Here is an 18443-nt window from a genome sequence, read left to right on the forward strand (position 1 = left end):
GGCCTCCCCCTGGTTGCCCTGCAAAAGCCTGCCTGACTGAGCTCTTAAGGTGGACCGGGTGAGATATGCTGTGTGTCGTATGTCAAATGACTGTTATGAGTTCAGAAAGAGTTAATTCCCACGGTCTCTCTCTTAACCCCACAATGACCCTGTCCAATAATTTGGATAAATGTATAACTCTTCACAAGCCATTTAATAATTTACATATTATTTCTCAGCAGAGCACATTTATAAATATCAGAAAATCAGTTTGTGAAATCAAATATCTAATTCTATATCCTTGTTTTTGCAAGGAGCAAAAACTTTTAAAAGCAGCTGCACATTAAATTATTTATGACAGTATCCAATAAATGTTTAAAATCAAGAATTAAAGTTAACAAGCACATGCCAAACAAACTGAATGTTGAAACTGGTTTTTAGACTGCAGTACACAACAGGATAAAACGGGAGAAAAAACTGCTTGGAATATTGTGAAATATTGTGTTTTTATATATATATATATATATACATATATATATATAGTTATTGGCTTGAGGTCTTTTCATCATTTTAAGGCATTAATATATTGGGGCAGGTTGAACAGATGAGTTTGAGTGATACTTTCATATATATATATATATATATATATATATATATATATATATATATATATATATATGTATGTATGTATTTGAAAGCATCACTCGGGCTCATCTGTTCAACCTGCCCCAATATATTAATGCCTTAAAATGATGAAAAGACCTCAAGCCAATAACTTATACCAGTATGGTTATATATGAATGCATTTTAAATATATATATATATAAATATTATATATTTGTTTTTATTTGCATACAATTTGCGTAGAACCTCTTTGAACACCTACAAAAGAATAATATACTCATAGCATTATTGGTTTTACTTCAATATGATTTTTGCCATACAGTATTATGTAAAATAATGTACATTAATTAAAAACAATTTTTACTTTAAACGTTTTAAGAAGGTAAAATCCCTCTTCTCTGTGTAGTTTTGTGTGTGAGTGTTTGGCATACATTCAAAGATCTGGTTAAATCCACCATGTTTTCTCTGCTGTAAGTAACACGTTAAGCCTCACATGGCAGGTTATCAAAAACCAAGTAGTGATGGGTATTAGCCTAACATGGTTGAACTGGCAAAGGGGAACCGGCACTAGTGATATGAATAAAATAAAAAAACGATTAGGTGTTACAAAATAATATTTCATGGTAAATATATTATGTCAGCTGTGTGATGGGATTTTTTTCTTGTTGTGTTTGCCTTCAGTATGCTTTGTCATGTAGGAACAGACTGGTTTAGTGAACTAATGGTCTTACTGAAATCCCTTATATTGAAGAGATTACCTTTACACATCTGTGATACAAAGGAACAGAGACACAAAATTGAAAGAGTAAGGTGCCTATATTTTTTAAAGACTACAAATATATATTTTATGACCTTGACTTGACATCTTTTTATTTCAATTTAAACTGACATTTCAAAGCTCCTGAGGTTTGTAGCTTTTGTTGTTAAGATTGGGGATCAGAACCCTGTTCAAAGGTGTAAGTTCAGCAGGACATCAACCAGATGGCTGCAAGATTACAGTGAAACGTCAGGCAGGCCTCAGCACACAGATGCAGCAGTTTTAAGAAGACAACATTCAATGACGACAGCACCAGTAATACCTCAAAGTGATTCACATCTGAGAAATACTGAACTGTGATATTCACTTTACGGCTGACCTCAGGAACTTCAGGTAAGTGTTCAAAGGCTTCTGTGAGACGTATTTGGAGTTTCTGTTTTAATTCTAACACATCTTTGTAGTCAATTTTGCATAACAGTAAGCTGGAAAGATAGACATTTACACAAACATTTAAACAAATATTTACTGTATCAAAACAATAGGAATAAAAAAAATACGAATGGTTGAATCTAGTTTTTGATGATGTTACCTTTTCTATTTTGTATATATAATGTTGTATATTGCTGTTTGTTGCACACTTAAGTCATCATTACAGTTATGTATTATATTTTAATATATAAATGATATATAGGATGGCACTATATTTTTAATGTCAATTTCAGTAACAGCTTTCACACCTAAACCTATTTAATTTAAGTAAACCTTTTAAATTATTGGTTCATCAACTCTTAGCAGGTCATGTTCACTTGAGAATACTGTTCACTCAAGAATGCTATGAAGTTGTTTTTGAAAATGTTGTATGCTATAAACAAATCAAAAGTTATTGTAAAATAAAGTTATTTACATACATTGTAAAATTGGATATAAATTGACAAATGGCACAATGCAGAAGCTGTAAGAAGCACCTGTTTGGTAAAAAAAGAACATAGTAAAAAGTGATAACCGAATATGACTGTAGTCCCTGGTTGGGACCTAAATTTGGACCAAACTTTCAACCTTTACATTATTTTTCACTTTTTTCATATCCTGTATGTACATCCTATATTAATATACTGTACATTTATCCAGGTTTTGATTTGGGGAATGCTATTCACTTTCACTTTGAAAAGCGTATAGCTTCTAAAAGTCTTTTTAATTCATGTATATCCTGTTGTGTCTCGATTCAGCTCCTGGCACCGTTTTAGCTTGACGGCCTTTGGAAATGGCTTGGCTCCTCACTCTGATTTTTGGACTGCCTCTACTCCAGAAACCTGTCACTTCCCTTGGCGCTAACTCAACACAACCCTTAAACCATAACAACCTGAGCATTCAGGCAATTGATGGCTTTTCAAAAACTCTACCCGAGACACATCACTCAAGCTGGAATGAGGAAAGAGTTGACAATAGGTTGTCCAAAGACTTGCTTTTACCTCTTTGGCCCAACTTTAGCATAAATGATGGCTTTGGGGAAGGAAGTGGACTTCAGCAGAGCCTTGAGGTTATGATGCCCTCTAGTGGTCCACTGAAGATGGACGTGTTCGTTCCAGACAGAGTCGAGAAACAAGATTTTGAGGTGGAAGAAGTAGGTGCTCCACATTCCCCTCCAATTCCACTAAAACTAACCAAGTATATTGATGATGATGATAATGATGGTGAAGACGAAGATGTCATTTTAGCAAACAATAGCAGTGCCCCTGATGAAGCCACGTCCACAGTGGTTGTTCAGTTGACTACACACACCCACATTAATAATGACAGAATAGACAAAGACCACCCTTTGTTGACAACCATCAAACCAATTACAGAGAAAAACACTACTGAAAACTCTCCAGTCAATATGTATTTAGAGACATTTAAGAAAAATGTAGAGGTGAACAACAAAGAAAACTGGAAGACTTCTCAAGATACCAAGTATATTGCATTCAGACAGATTTTAAGTTCCATCACAAAGCCTGAAACATCAGGACACAATGGCACGCTTGTGACGCAGTCTGGCTCCATCCAAGGGTCCTTTGAGAATCTCATGGTGGGAGAGGAACGTTATGTCACCAGCCATCTGCCTGCAGCCACACCTCCATTAAAGACTGGTGAGTATTTTCTTCTGTTTCTTCTGTTTAAAAAAAAAACAAAAAAACACTGCAATGTCAGTACTGATTAATAAAAATAAAAAACTGAGCAAGAATGTAAGCAAATCAAGGAAAGAAACAGTGATTATTTGTATGAATTTTAGGTATGAAGAGTCATGAAGGGACTACCTCTGTTTTACCTGTGGGGTCATCATCCACAACTACATCTGTTTTGCAGGCAAAAAACAAAGCCACAAACTCAAAAAACAAAGGTAGTCATAAATATTGCCATTTTCACTAAAACTGTAGACAACTTTTACACGCTTTTATTAGAGTAAAACAACTTGTTGAGTGTTCTAACTAAAATGTTCTCCATTTTCATTATAGATTACAAAAAGCCAGAATGGTTTGGACGTTTGTTTGGACCATTAACAGAGAGTGATTTATCTAGTGTCATAGGTACATGCATACTAGGCCCATGCGTGGTCTCCACCGGTGGCAATGTGACCCGGCTACAGTGGGAGGATTTAAACCGGACACTAACCTTTGCTTGGGAGGTCCATGTGTTTGGCTCAGCTGCACTGTTCCTGTTGGTAGCGGTTGCTGCAACTTTTGGAGTGATCGGTGGGACTAATATGCTCCACCCCTTTTGCAAGACATTCACTCTTGCTAACATCCTGCTTCTGCTAACAGGTCTGCTTCGATTTGTACAGCTCATAATTGACCCGTACGGTACCAGAAACATTCTGCCTCGCCCTGCCCTCACTGCTTTGTATAACTTACCAATTCCCTTACTGCTCTGGGCCCAAGCCACCTTGGCACTTTTTGCTCTGAGGGAAGAAACATCTCCTCAACGGCTTTCAGTTACTGGGGGACTGGCAGCACTGCACTGTATCTCCATCCTGTTGGCTGACCTTCTATCCAAAACCTTGTTGCCAGCACTGCCATTAATGTTACAGACATTTACTATTTGCTGGGGATTACTGCTTTGTTTAGGAATCTTTTTCCAGTGTCTAAAGCATCTCTGCATCTCCCACAGGTCCGCTCTACCAAGGTGGAGTGCTCCGAAAAGTTTAGAAAACAGTGTCAGGCGTGTACTGTTGCTGTGCGCCCTCCTTGGGATGTTCTCCTGCACTCTGCAAATCTATAGTTTCCTCTGGCTTTATGGATTACTTGGTGACTGGCGCAGATTTGGGTGGGGCTGGTGGTTCGGGCAACTCTCAGCAAGACTGTTTGAGCTGGCCTGGAGTTTCTCTCTTCTACTACTGGGATCTAGGGTGTTCTGGAGACCACAAGGAAGTAAGCAGACAGCTAAGAGAGGAGGGAAGGGGAAACACAGGAACAGGCTGTTGGACAGGTTACAAATGGGGTATTGGTGGAGCCCGGATAAGAACTGGGCTGAACTGTTGCCAAATAACTGGAAAGGTCACAGGCAGTCGTGTGCAAATGTCAGCCAGTCTGACAGCCAGTCGGTGATCCGAAACCATGTAACTCCAGCGACCTCAATCATGACAGTGCATGAAAATGTGGGAGTTATTGGCGGAGGTGTCCTGTTTAACAGCAGTTATGACCACCATGCCTCTCCTCTGTGGACTAGCGGTGTGGAATGGCAAGAACACGAGTGCATTCTCTCACTTATTGAGTTTGACCTTCATCCCCCTTCACCCATCAATCTCCATCATAGCATTGACAACGCCCTCCATCATGCCCACTTGCTTGGTGTGGGTAACCTTTTCTCCCCTTCTTCACCCTCCTGGACCCAAAATGAGGGGTCAGGTGGACCACTCTTCGAAAATGTTGTGTCCCCGACCACCCCAGCTAGCAAAGCCTATAGGTGGGCTTTAGATACTGGCTCGAGTTCTAACTCCCCTGAGCATCTTGGGACTGCAGTACAACATACTGAAGTATCTGTGATTGAGCCTCTGGCTTCCTTGACTCCAGAGACCATTAGGAAAGTGTGGGAGAGAGATACGGTCATCCCAAGAGTCACTGTGGAAGATGACTGCACCATAGCGAGTGAAGATGACGTCACTAGTCTTTGAACTACTAAGAAGTTTAGCACTTTAGCACTTTCCACATGCAAAATAATGTTTTTAAATAGACAAAAGACACAATAATCTATACTATTTAAGTCATGTGATTCTTATATTCTCATTGACTGGAGTTTAATGGATAAAATACATTAAAAATGTATAATTAGTCATTTTTAAAAACTCTCTCTCTGTTTGTCTGTGTATGTATATTACTGTGTCCCACATACAACTTAAATGTGGTTAATGTATGTACTGTGCTGCCTCTGAATTCTGTTTTTATAAACTGCATTATAATAAATAAAGGGATTATTGTACCTTATTGTAACTTATTGTGTCCTATCAACAAGGACACCAGCCCCCGGTTTCACAGAAAAGGCTTAAGCCTATCTTAGCCTTGTTGCCTTCAAGGGCCTTCCCCCAAGTGTCGTAGTTGTTACTTCTTTTTTTATTACATGTTGCCCTAAGTACACATTAATATGCAAATTAGATAGATACGTTGTATTGAATGGAACTACATATTTATGGCCATTTTATCCACATATTGAATAAAGTAAAATGGCATATAAATTCATTCCATTATATCTTTCATAACATAGTTGAGAATCATCTTTATACAAAGATTGGTTAAAAAAAATCCTGAAACCTAAAAAAAAAAAAAAAACATTGTTTTTGCCTATACATGTTATTTTATGTCATTTTATTTGTTAAACAACTGTCAACTATAGTGGGCATAGCATAACATATGAGCAAAATATCACAAAAACAAGTTTTTTGTTTCATATAAAAATGTAATGGCATGAAAAAATATGTATACATGATACAAATGTTTGACTAGTTTTAAAGTTTTATTATTTTTATTCCTGAAATCCACCCTGAGATCAGGATAATTCTAATTTTTAAAAGCTATCCTAATCTTACACAAAAAAAATAAAAAATTAACAACACAAACTAGCAATTTGATCCAGATCAAAACCAAGATTGGATTTTGAGATCTTATCTGATTCCAGAACCCCCTTTTTTCTTTTGAACAACCCATTTTCAAGATTTGAACCAATACAATAAATGAAATCAGATCAGGTTACTTTTGAATAACTGGGTGCAGGGACCATTAGAAAAGTGTGGGAGAGAGATACGGCCATCCCAAGGGTCACTGTGAGATGACTGCACCAGCATAGCGAGTGGAGGTGACGTCAGTCTTTTAGTTTAGCACTTTCCACATGCAAAATAGCAGATTAATTTTTTTTTTAAATGGAAACAATAATCTATAGTATTCAAGTAATGTGATTCTTATATTATTTTTGACTGCAGATTTATTTTTAGATTTAGATTTTTTTATCCTTAATACAACTGACTATGTAACTGAGGCATATCGTCAACTGAATGATGAAACATTCTATAGGAAGCTTAAGTGTAACCCCACGGCTGATTTTCAAAAAATAATTAGTGAGCTGATTACTCAAGCCCTAGAACAAAATTGGATAACCAAAGAAGAATTCTGTTATCTCAATAGACAACATCCGGTCATCCCGGCATTTTATATGCTTCCTAAAATACACAAAAGCCTTATTAAACCTAAGGGCAGACCCATAGTTGCTAGTAACGAGTCACTACTAGAGCCATTATCAAACTTTGTGGATTATTTCATCAAACCTTTTGTGAAAAATCTGCCTGCTTATGTACAAGACTCTACGGATGTTATTAATAAAATCTCTGAACTCCGGGATCTCCCTCCTGATACCATTTTAGCTACATTTGATGTAGAAAGTCTTTATACCAACATTTCTCATGAACGAGGTATTACAGCACTAGAATATTACTTGCAGAATCGCCCTGAGGACGTTAATCCTCCTAACACTTTCATCTGTGATCTGGCATCATCAATTCTCAGATTACATTTTTTTGCCTTCCACCAGGGAGAATATTACCTCCAAGTTAAAGGCACAAGTATGGGGAGTACCTTTGCCCCCAGTTATGCGAACTTGTATGTTGGATTCTTTGAACAACAGTTTATTTTTAACGAGGACAGAAATCCCTTTCACAGTAATATCATCAGATATTTTAGATATCTAGATGATGTCTTGTGTGTTTTTAAAGGGTCCCAAGATGAGCTGAATGAATTCACCACTCACCTCAATAGGATGAGCCCAGATCTAAAATTCACTGTAGAATTTGACTCTAAATGTGTGCATTTCTTAGACATGTGGATCAAACTAGAAGATGGTAGATTGACCACAACCCTCTATCGTAAAGAGACGGATCGCAATTCGTTCCTTTTGGCAAGCAGCTCGCATCCCAGTGCCCTAAAAAACGGCCTGCCTAAGAGTCAATTCTATAGACTTAGACGGATTTGCCATTCAATTGAAGAGTTCAAGGAGAATGCTATAGATATGAAGCAAAGATTTCTAGCCAGGGGGTATCCCATTAAAAGTATTGAAGAGGCATATAATATCGCCCTCTCTACACCACGGCCACACCTTTTGAAAAAGAGTGTTAAAAAGGATAAAAAGTTTTCTGTCTCTTGCATAACTACTTTTACTCCAAGATCCTTTATTATTAAAAACACCATTATGAAATACTGGCACCTAATATCTGATGATTCTTCTCTTCAGGATAAATTTAAGGATCCACCTTTGTTTGTGTCCAGACGGGGCCCTAACCTCCGCAACAGGGTAGTGAAAGCATGCATAAGATCAGCTCCTACCCAAACACTCTTAGCACCTCTTAGGGATGGTAACTATCCCTGTGGCAATTGTGCCCAATGTAATAATACACACAAGACCTGTAACTTTAAACATCCCAGATCCGGTAAGAGCTACAATGTGAAGGGCATTATTACATGTAAAACTAAGAATGTTATTTACATTTTAAGATGTCCTTGTGACATGGTGTATGTGGGAAAGACCACACGTAGTTTAAAACAGAGGATAAGCGAGCATAAAAGCTCTATCAGACGTGCTGACCCTAACTACCCTGTGGCCTGTCACTTTACAGAGTGTGCTCACTCAGTCTCTTCTCTCCGTTTTCAGGGAATTGAGCAGATTAAATTATCTAGAGGTGGCAACATTGATAAAGTGCTATGCCAAAGGGAACTGTACTGGATTCATACTTTGGATGCCTTATATCCCAAAGGTTTAAATGTGGATTTCGACATGAGTGTCATGTTATAGTCACAGCTGTACTGTTTTTATAAGTCTTGAATACTGCAGTTTATGAAGGTTTTTACTGATGTTCTTGCAGTCTTCATGTACTTGTATAGCATGTATGTATGTATGTATATATGTGCTTGTATTTTTGTATATCTGTACTTTTGTTTGTTTCTTGTATTGGGGATTTTCACTATGGGGAGTAAATGTGTAAATTATGTAGATAACTCAATATGTTGGGTAGGTTAAAGAAAAACTACAACTCCCACCATTGGACTACAACTCTCCTACCTGGCTTCCACAGGTGTGGTAATCACCGTTGATTGTCTTGATGTGTTTGAACCCAGTTAAGTTGATTGCTACATTGATTGTCTGTATGCCCTGAGGATGGTCGTCTGACCGAAAGCTTGGCTATTAAATTTGCTGAAAGGATTCAAGTGTGCAGACAGTTTTATTTATCTTTTTAGATTTTTAAATAGACAATGGACACAAAAATGCATACTTTTAAACAAAAGTGTAATGGATAAAGTACATTAATGAATCATTTTTAAAAGCTCTCTCTCTGTTTGACTCTGTATGTATATTCACGTGTCCCAGACACATGACTAAAATTTGTTTGTTATTTTTTATCATACAATAACATTTGTATTGTTGTCTGTACTGTGACACTTCTGAATCCTGCATTATAATAACTAAAGTGATTATTGTACCTTCTTGTAACTTATTGAGTCCTTTCAACAAAGACACCAAATGTTCCGAATTTTGGCATCACTTGACTGAGGCCACATTTACACATAGCCGGGTATTTAGAGAAATGAATATTTCTCCCCCCTCCGTTTTCAAAAATAACATCGTGCACACAACATCGTTTTCAAAAAAGTTGTCGTTGACGTTTACATCAACCCGCATAAATACGCCATCGAGCAACATCATAATTATGCCAAACCTATGGGCGCCAGTGTAGGGAGAAGGATAAAGCCATGCAAGCCAATCAGAATCCTCAAAATCGACAACAACGAATAGCACGAGCGACTTCCAGTTCCTTTCAAAACAACAGACATGGCGCGAGATTCGTTTGTGTGGACAGGCAGCGAAGCAAATGCAAACAGGCCAAAAACGTTTGCACAAAAGTAAAAATGAGTACCACCTTAACAGCATCCATGATCAAATAGTAGCCAAACAAACTCTAAACATAGGGCGCTCACATGACATAAGCGTTTTCTGGCGCATAATGTGACGTTTGAGAACCTAAAACCCCGTTTCTCCCAGTTGACACGGCAACACATAACAGGCGTTTTCAGAAATCTCCACTTTGGCTGGAGTTTTTAGAAATAATCGTTTTCTTGGATAAAAACGGCGTGTTCGTGTAAATGACAGGCCAAAACGCAGGGAAATATCTGTGTTTTCCCATCGTGTAAACGGGGCCTGAATTGTCAATAACATACACACACACTACTCTGCAGTATTTGCTAGTATGCTATTCCAAATTCAGCCCTTGTGTTAACTGTCAGCTTAATGAGGCACAGGTGAAAACAACAAGCTGATTGAGGAATAGATTTGACTGGTCAACCTGTATTAGCGAGTGATTCAAAAGTGAGTACAAATAGCATAGTATGTCTCAATAAGCTTGTCAATGTTTATAGTCAAGAGTCTTTCAGTAACTGTTTTTTTTTTGTTTGTTTGTTGAGGGGGTGCTCTGTTGAGTAGTACAACAAACTCACCATGCCTTGGACAAAGGGCTTCTTACTTCTCATGATGTCTGTGACCATGTTGACGTCTTTAAGGGCTAGTCCTGAGTCCTTTTCTGAAACTGGGACTGCTTACAGAGCAGCCTCTGAAAACACCGTCCATTTTGGCAAACTTTTATTTGGTGCTCAAGGTGTGGTATCTGATAAAGAAATGGAAATATCTGGGCTGAGGTCAGCAGAACAGTCTGATGAATACCAGTCAAATGAAGAAGGTAATTTGAGATCTAATTTAAAATGGACCTACTTTTAAATACAACTTAACTTGAATTATTTTTAAGAGCGGTTCCAGCTTGCTGAAGCTAAGCTGCGACGTCTGGGTCCCTTTGTGCACTGTGGAAGTGATTCAATGACCTTGCGCATTCCAGGACCAATAAGGATGCCACACATTCTGGTTGACCGAGGTAAGTTGTTTTGGAGTTTTTATTTTATTTTTTTATAAATCATTCTAACATTTCTTTATTAGGAGTTGAGTCACCAGTGCCTTTGTCTGAGATGCCGGCCAGCTGTGGTTTCTCACTGAAGCGGGCACGCAGAGATGTTTCTCTTGATGCTCCATACCAGGCCTGTAATGTCAGAAAACAGGTTAGTCTGCATGCTAAAGATGAAAAGTGCACTGTAGCTCTGCTCCAAATAAGTGAAAAGTGGGCCATGCGTGAATTGTTTTTATTTTATCTTTCATCCCCAAATCTTCTAACAGGGTGGACGTTATGTTCTGCCACTCTTTATGATGGGGTCTCCAGTGCAAATGTCTTGCCCTGTGAGTCCTCCCCTCCCTAAAGTGTCCTGCCTCCCTTCTGGCATGATTATCTCACTTGCTGTCAGAGCAGATAATGTTAAAGTTCAAGGCAAGTCACTTAACTCTTAACTCTTGAGTTTAATCTAAAAGGTGAGTGAGCTTTGTTTTATTTATTTTTCTCTTTCCTCTTAGTTGATGGATCATGGCAGCCTCTGCTTCTAGCATATTCTAAATGTTCATTCACATTGGAGACTGTTGATGGTTCACTGGTTGTCACTGCGCCATTTACAGGAAGCTGTTGGGAAATGAAGGTACGAATTACCGAGTACCCTTGTCTGATTCAACGATGTATGCTAGTTGATGGTTCATGTCTTTCTCAGGATACTGATATGCAGCTACCTTTGATGTACGGTGACCGGGAAGTGACTCTTTCTTGTCCTGTGACACAACCAATGCTGGCCCCAACAACCACTGATCTGGTCCAGGACCCAGCTGACAGTCAACAAATGTTTTACCCTTTCCCAATTGGAAGACCCTGGGGGTATCCTCCATATTTTCATGGTCGCCCTGGTGTAAGACCTGTGCCACCTACAATGACGACTACTCTTCAAGACCCTAACCAACAAATGTTCCATCAAATGGATCCCATGTCAAAGTTTTATCCATATTACTTTAATTCTAGAGGTTCCCCTGCAGCACCACAACTTCAAAAGCCCAGGTACCCGATGTTTCATCATCCCCATATGTACCACTTTGAGAGACCATTTGAAGCAACAACTACACCACCTTCCACAACCACTGTTGCCCAGTTTGATCCGTTCGCAGCACCTCAGCGTCAACCGTTCAGGTATCTGATTCCCCATGGCCCCCATCATCCCCATGGCCATCCTCCCCATCATCCCCATGGCCCCCATCATCCCCATGGCCCCCATTGCCATCATCCCCATGGCCATCCTCCCCATCATCCCCATGGCCATCATCCCCATGGCCATCCTCCCCATCTTCCCCATCATCCCCATGGCCATCTTCCCCATCATCCCCATGGCCATCATCCCCATGGCCATCCTCCCCATCATCCCCATGGCCATCCTCCCCATCATCCCCATGGCCATCCTCCCCATCATCCCCATGGCCATCCTCCCCATCATCCCCATGGCCATCCTCCCCATCATCCCCATGGCCATCATCCCCATGGCCATCCTCCCCATCATCCCCATGGCCATCCTCCCCATCATCCCCATGGCCATCCTCCCCATCATCCCCATGGCCATCCTCCCCATCATCCCCATGGCCATCATCCCCATCATCCCCATGGCCATCATCCCCATGGCCATCCTCCCCATCATCCCCATGGCCATCCTCCCCATCATCCCCATGGCCATCCTCCACTCTTCCCAAAGTTTTATGGCCCTCAATCTTTTGTGCCCCAGCATCCTCAGGATCCAGTCTTTTCTCCTGCTCGGTCAAAATCGATCTACTGGTCTCGCAAACAATGAATGAGATGGGTAATTGAAGTTATTCCAAAGTGGCAATTGATACTGGAAGAGACTCTGACTTTAATTTTTTTCCCTTTTCAGGGTTAAAAGCTTAATAAAATTTCATGACACTAATTGTGTTTTTGTTCCCTTCCTTAAACTGGTTTACAAGTTTTATTTTTATTGCTAATTTACAAATGCTTTCAACCCAGCATGATAGACATTAACACCTAATGTTCCAAGTCTTAAATGTAGTATAAAGCCTCTACTTGTGCAACAGCAGCTCAATTACTGAAATATTACAAATATTGAAGCATTAAGTAGATTCAGACTTGCGTATACTAATAGTGCGTCCAAATATTCCTACTATATAGTAGGAGAAAACAGTATGTGAAAGTAGTATGTCCAAAACCTCAGTACTCAGTAAAAGAGTAGGCGAGAAGTTCCTGGATGGCTTACTGCTTCTGCCCAGATTCTGAAGAGCTCATAGATTGATACTTTTCTATCCCAGGAGGCCATGGGAGAGGATACGTCATTATCAAACATCGCGGAGATCAGCGGGTGTTTTAATATGTGAGTAAACACGGTTCAAGGTGTTAATCGTGTGTTGAACTACTGTAGAGTGAACTGTTGAAGGTGTAAAGATGTTAGATGTTAGATGTGTGTGTGTGTGTGTGTGTGTGTGTGTGTGTATAGATATAGATATAGATATAGATATAGATATAGATATAGATATAGATATAGATATAGATATAGATATAGATATAGATATATATATATATATAGTTGTGATTTTGCTGTATAACTAACAGGGGAGCTCCAGTAAGCACACGTACGTCCCTAAATTGGATTTACAGAAACCATATTTTAAAGACGCTTATTTTAAATGTCTATTAACATATGACAGGAAAACCATCGATAAGGAAATGGACATCTTAGTGAGTAATGTAGGGGAGTGCGGGGCACAACACATTTTGGTTTTGGCTCAATTAAAAAATTTAGTTCGTTTTTTTTTTTTTTTTATTTTTTTTTTTTTTATTATTATTATTATTATTTATTTTTTTTACTCAAGCAGCATACTCATCTCTGCTACAAATGAACACTTAAAGTTTTTTTTCTAGGACCTACCATTTTCGTACAGTTGCACTGAAAGTAACAGAAGTGCAAATGTTACAACTTACCCCATATGCGGGGTTAATTGTAACACTTGTGTGTAACACATAATTCAGTACTATTTTATCTGTATAATTTGATATTGTTTGTACATCTGTATAGATAGATATCCATACATCCATCCCTCATCCAATTATCCTTCTATTATGGATCAATATCATGTATAGAGATATATGAAAGGGCTGCACAGTTTTGCAATAAATAAATAAAATCATCAAATATTATAATTTCTATTGAATTATATTTGTGTGTGGCAGCTGCATGCAAAATTATTATTAATAATAACAGTAGCCTAATAATAAAAACGAGGTTTTTTTTAAAGGGTTTTCTCACATTTTAAAGGGTTTATTGCATGAAAAACAGGCTTTTTAATAAATAAACTAGTGATCAATGTGTTAAACATAGTTAACAAATGTGAAAAAAAATCATACTTTGACATTTAAATTCCAACATTGTTTGTGAAAGTCCAACAAAGTTAAATGTGGCAAAATAAATATATAAATAAACACTCAAACCTGAAAAGTTGTGTGGCTCCGTTTTCATTCATTATTGTTGTACACTTGGCGGCTTAGTTGTAAAACTGTGCTACAACTAACCCCGCTGTGTAAAAAATATTTTAAGCCTAGCTAACAGTTGCTAGGAGTTGCTGATATGTTTCAAAACAGTGCTATGTTTTAGCCAACAAGACCGTGATTAAAGGTGCTATATGTAGTTTTTCTACTAAAATGAATCCTTTTTTTTTATTGCCTGTGTGTGAAGGGGTTGTAATCTCACATTAAAATGATCCACTTTGCGGGTTTTGGTATTACCTCGGAATGCAAGTATTCTTATTTTTATGTGAAGGTGCCGGGTCGAATTTACCGCGAAATCCAGTGACGTTACCTGCGCAGTCCTGAGCCTCTCGCCTCGTCTACTGACTTTGCACTCAACAGCGACGACACTGCAACTTATGACATGGACTTATGACTTATGCAGCTTATGACATGTCTGATAACACTAAGAAACGACCTGCTCCCAGCACAACACAGACTCCAACACAAACTCCACATATTGATAGAAAACAAACAAAAAAATGTTTTCTGCTGAAGCTCATAAGGCCAGACGTGAATCGGATGAACTTCGGGTGAAAACACGGATCAACATCGGCAGGGCATTTGAATCATGGAGAAACCTTATTTACAAACCTAGAATGTACATTTCCTGAAGAAAATGTGAAGTGGTGCTTGCAGTGGCAAAATTCGGCACGGTTGCTAGGGTTCCATACTTATCACGGTACGAGCATGGAGCATTAGTTCAACGTCAAGCTGATAAAAGTAGCCTATTATTGTAACGTTGCAGTGGGAGTTTACCTGAGTTTCCAGCATGTTGTGTGATGCTTCCTCCGGTGTGTTGCGTCTCAGTCTGGCCGGTACCCAGAGTGCTCGCTCATGAGTTCGAGCACGCACACGAGCACTCGCTTGTAAACTTATTGGTTGCAATCTGAAACATCACTACTAGAGGCCACTGAAAACTATAGCCCCTTTAAGGTAATATAAAGTTAGATTTGATGACGTACACACCCAACTCAGAAACCGGAAAAAATGTATGATGAAGAAATGTACTTGCATAGTGTCAAAAATTCACAAAATCTTATCAAAACTTTCCACAAATCCGCTGGAGACCGTCTTCTGGCAGTGAGAGAAAAAGAGCGGAAACAACCTGCTTGACCCTGACTAACTATGTAATAAATAAACCTGAAATAAAAATGAAAAGATAATTTTGTTACTTGTAATACAGAGTAAGATTTTGAGGTGGAAGTAGGTGCTCCACATTCCCCTCCAATTCCACTAAAACTAACCCAGTATATTGATGATGATGATAATGATGGTGAAGATGATGTCATTTTAGCAAACAATAGCAGTGCCCCTGATGAAGCCACGTCCACAGTGGTGGTTCAGTTGACTACACACACCCACATTAATAATGACAGAATAGACAAAGACCACCCTTTGTTGACAACCATCAAACCAATTACAGAGAAAAACACTACTGAAAACTCTCCAGTCAATATGTATTTAGAGACATTTAAGAAAAATGTGGAGGTGAACAACAAAGAAAACTGGAAGACTTCTCAAGATACAAAGTATATTGCATTTAGAGAGATTTTAAGTTCCATCACAAAGCCTGAAACATCAGGACACAATGGCACGCTTGTGACGCAGTCTGGCTCCATCCAAGGGTCCTTTGAGAATCTCATGGTGGGAGAGGAACGTTATGTCACCAGCCATCTGCCTGCAGCCACACCTCCATTAAAGACTGTCACTGGTGAGTATTTTCTTCTGTTTCTTCTGTTTAAAAAAAAAAAAAAAAAACACTGCAATGTCAGTACTGATTAATAAAAATAAAAAACTGAGCAAGAATGTAAGCAAATCAAGGAAAGAAACAGTGATTATTTGTATGAATTTTAGGTATGAAGAGTCATGAAGGGACTACCTCTGTTTTACCTGTGGGGTCATCATCCACAACTACATCTGTTTTGCAGGCAAAAAACAAAGCCACAAACTCAAAAAACAAAGGTAATCATAAATATTGCCATTTTCACTAAAACTGTAGACAACTTTTACACGCTTTTATTAGAGTAAAACAACTTGTTGAGTGTTCTAACTAAAATGTTCTCCATTTTCATTATAGATTACGAAAAGCCAGAATGGTTTGGACGTTTGTTTGGACCATTAACAGAGAGTGATTTATCTAGTGTCATAGGTACATGCATACTAGGCCCATGTGTGGTCTCCACCGGTGGCAATGTGACCCGGCTACAGTGGGAGGATTTAAACCGGACACTAACCTTTGCTTGGGAGGTCCATGTGTTTGGCTCAGCTGCACTGTTCCTGTTGGTAGCGGTTGCTGCAACTTTTGGAGTGATCGGTGGGACTAATATGCTCCACCCCTTTTGCAAGACATTCACTCTTGCTAACATCCTGCTTCTGCTAACAGGTCTGCTTCAATTTGTACAGCTCATAATTGACCCGTACGGTACCAGAAACATTATGCCTCGCCCTGCCCTCACTGCTTTGTATAACTTACCAATTCCCTTACTGCTCTGGGCCCAAGCCACCTTGGCACTTTTTGCTCTGAGGGAAGAAACATCTCCTCAACGGCTTTCAGTTACTGGGGGACTGGCAGCACTGCACTGTATCTCCATCCTGTTGGCTGACCTTCTATCCAAAACCTTGTTGCCAGCACTGCCATTAATGTTACAGACATTTACTATTTGCTGGGGATTACTGCTTTGTTTAGGAATCTTTTTCCAGTGTCTAAAGCATCTCTGCATCTCCCACAGGTCCGCTCTACCAAGGTGGAGTGCTCCGAAAAGTTTAGAAAACAGTGTCAGGCGTGTACTGTTGCTGTGCGCCCTCCTTGGGATGTTCTCCTGCGCTCTGCAAATCTATAGTTTCCTCTGGCTTTATGGGTTACTTGGTGACTGGCGCAGATTTGGGTGGGGCTGGTGGTTCGGGCAACTCTCAACAGACTGTTTGAGCTGGCCTGGAGTTTCTCTCTTCTACTACTGGGATCTAGGGTGTTCTGGAGACCACAAGGAAGTAAGCAGACAGCTAAGAGAGGAGGGAAGGGGAAACACAGGAACAGGCTGTTGGACAGGTTACAAATGGGGTATTGGTGGAGCCCGGATAAGAACTGGGCTGAACTGTTGCCAAATAACTGGAAAGGTCACAGGCAGTCGTGTGCAAATGTCAGCCAGTCTGTCAGCCAGTCGGTGATCCGAAACCATGTAACTCCAGCGACCTCAATCATGACAGTGCATGAAAATGTGGGAGTTATTGGTGGAGGTGTCCTGTTTAACAGCAGTTATGACCACCATGCTTCTCCTCTGTGGACTAGTGGTGTGGAATGGCAAGAACACGAGTGCATTCTCTCACTTATTGAGTTTGACCTTCATCCCCCTTCACCCATCAACCTCCATCATAGCAATGACAACGCCCTCCATCATGCACACTTGCTTGGTGTGGGTAACCTTTTCTCCCCTTCTTCACCCTCCTGGACCCAAAATGAGGGGTCAGGTGGACCACTCTTCGAAAATGTTGTGTCCCCGACCACCCCAGCTAGCAAAGCCTATAGGTGGGCTTTAGATACTGGCTCGAGTTCTAACTCCCCTGAGCATCTTGGGACTGCAGTACAACATACTGAAGTATCTGTGATTGAGCCTCTGGCTTCCTTGACTCCAGAGACCATTAGGAAAGTGTGGGAGAGAGACACGGTCATCCCAAGAGTCACTGTGGAAGATGACTGCACCATAGCGAGTGAAGATGACGTCACTAGTCTTTGAACTACTGAGAAGTTTAGCACTTTAGCACTTTCCACATGCAAAATAATGTTTTTAAATAGACAATGGACACAATAATCTATACTATTTAAGTCATGTGATTCTTATATTCTCATTGACTGGAGTTTAATGGATAAAATACATTAAAAATGTATAATTAGTCATTTTTAAAAACTCTCTCTCTGTTTGTCTGTGTATGTATATTACTGTGTCCCACATACAACTTAAATGTGGTTAATGTATGTACTGTGCTGCCTCTGAATTCTGTTTTTATAAACTGCATTATAATAAATAAAGGGATTATTGTACCTTATTGTAACTTATTGTGTCCTATCAACAAGGACACCAG

General features: G+C 39.5%; 2 protein-coding genes across 3 annotated transcripts; both read left to right on the forward strand.

The window, feature by feature from the left end:
• Positions 1–1344: 1344 nt before the first annotated feature.
• Positions 1345–5810, forward strand: LOC311282018 (uncharacterized protein). Of its 2 annotated transcripts, XM_084395482.1 has the most exons (5): positions 1366–1753; positions 2587–3486; positions 3630–3737; positions 3853–4158; positions 4505–5810. In XM_084395482.1, the coding sequence occupies exons 2-5, from the start codon at positions 2622–2624 to the stop codon at positions 4540–4542; spliced, it is 1317 nt and encodes a 438-aa protein (XP_084251608.1). In that variant the 5' UTR covers positions 1366–1753; positions 2587–2621; the 3' UTR covers positions 4543–5810. The 2 variants fall into 2 exon arrangements, with proteins under 2 accessions (XP_084251607.1, XP_084251608.1); XM_084395481.1 differs by having other exon boundaries at positions 1345–1753; positions 3853–5810.
• A 4415-nt stretch (positions 5811–10225) lies between these two features.
• LOC311281603 (uncharacterized protein) lies at positions 10226–12735 on the forward strand. The gene is made up of 6 exons (XM_084394652.1): positions 10226–10601; positions 10668–10790; positions 10853–10971; positions 11087–11234; positions 11318–11436; positions 11506–12735. The coding sequence occupies exon 6, from the start codon at positions 11987–11989 to the stop codon at positions 12623–12625; it is 639 nt and encodes a 212-aa protein (XP_084250778.1). The 5' UTR covers positions 10226–10601; positions 10668–10790; positions 10853–10971; positions 11087–11234; positions 11318–11436; positions 11506–11986; the 3' UTR covers positions 12626–12735.
• Positions 12736–18443: the final 5708 nt, after the last annotated feature.

The sequence above is a fragment of the Rutilus rutilus genome, assembly GCF_951802725.1.
Source record: "Rutilus rutilus genome assembly, chromosome: 22".
Classification (NCBI taxonomy): domain Eukaryota; kingdom Metazoa; phylum Chordata; class Actinopteri; order Cypriniformes; family Leuciscidae; genus Rutilus; species Rutilus rutilus.

Coding starts and splice junctions, on each gene's coding strand:
- LOC311282018 (XM_084395481.1), top strand. CDS start 2,622: ATGGCTTGGCTCCTCACTCTGATTTTTGGACTGCCTCTACTCCAGAAA. Junction 3,487..3,629: donor CACACCTCCATTAAAGACTG/GTGAGTATTTTC, acceptor TATGAATTTTAG/GTATGAAGAGTCATGAAGGG. Junction 3,738..3,852: donor CACAAACTCAAAAAACAAAG/GTAGTCATAAAT, acceptor TTTTCATTATAG/ATTACAAAAAGCCAGAATGG.
- LOC311281603 (XM_084394652.1), top strand. CDS start 11,987: ATGGCCCCCATCATCCCCATGGCCATCCTCCCCATCATCCCCATGGCC.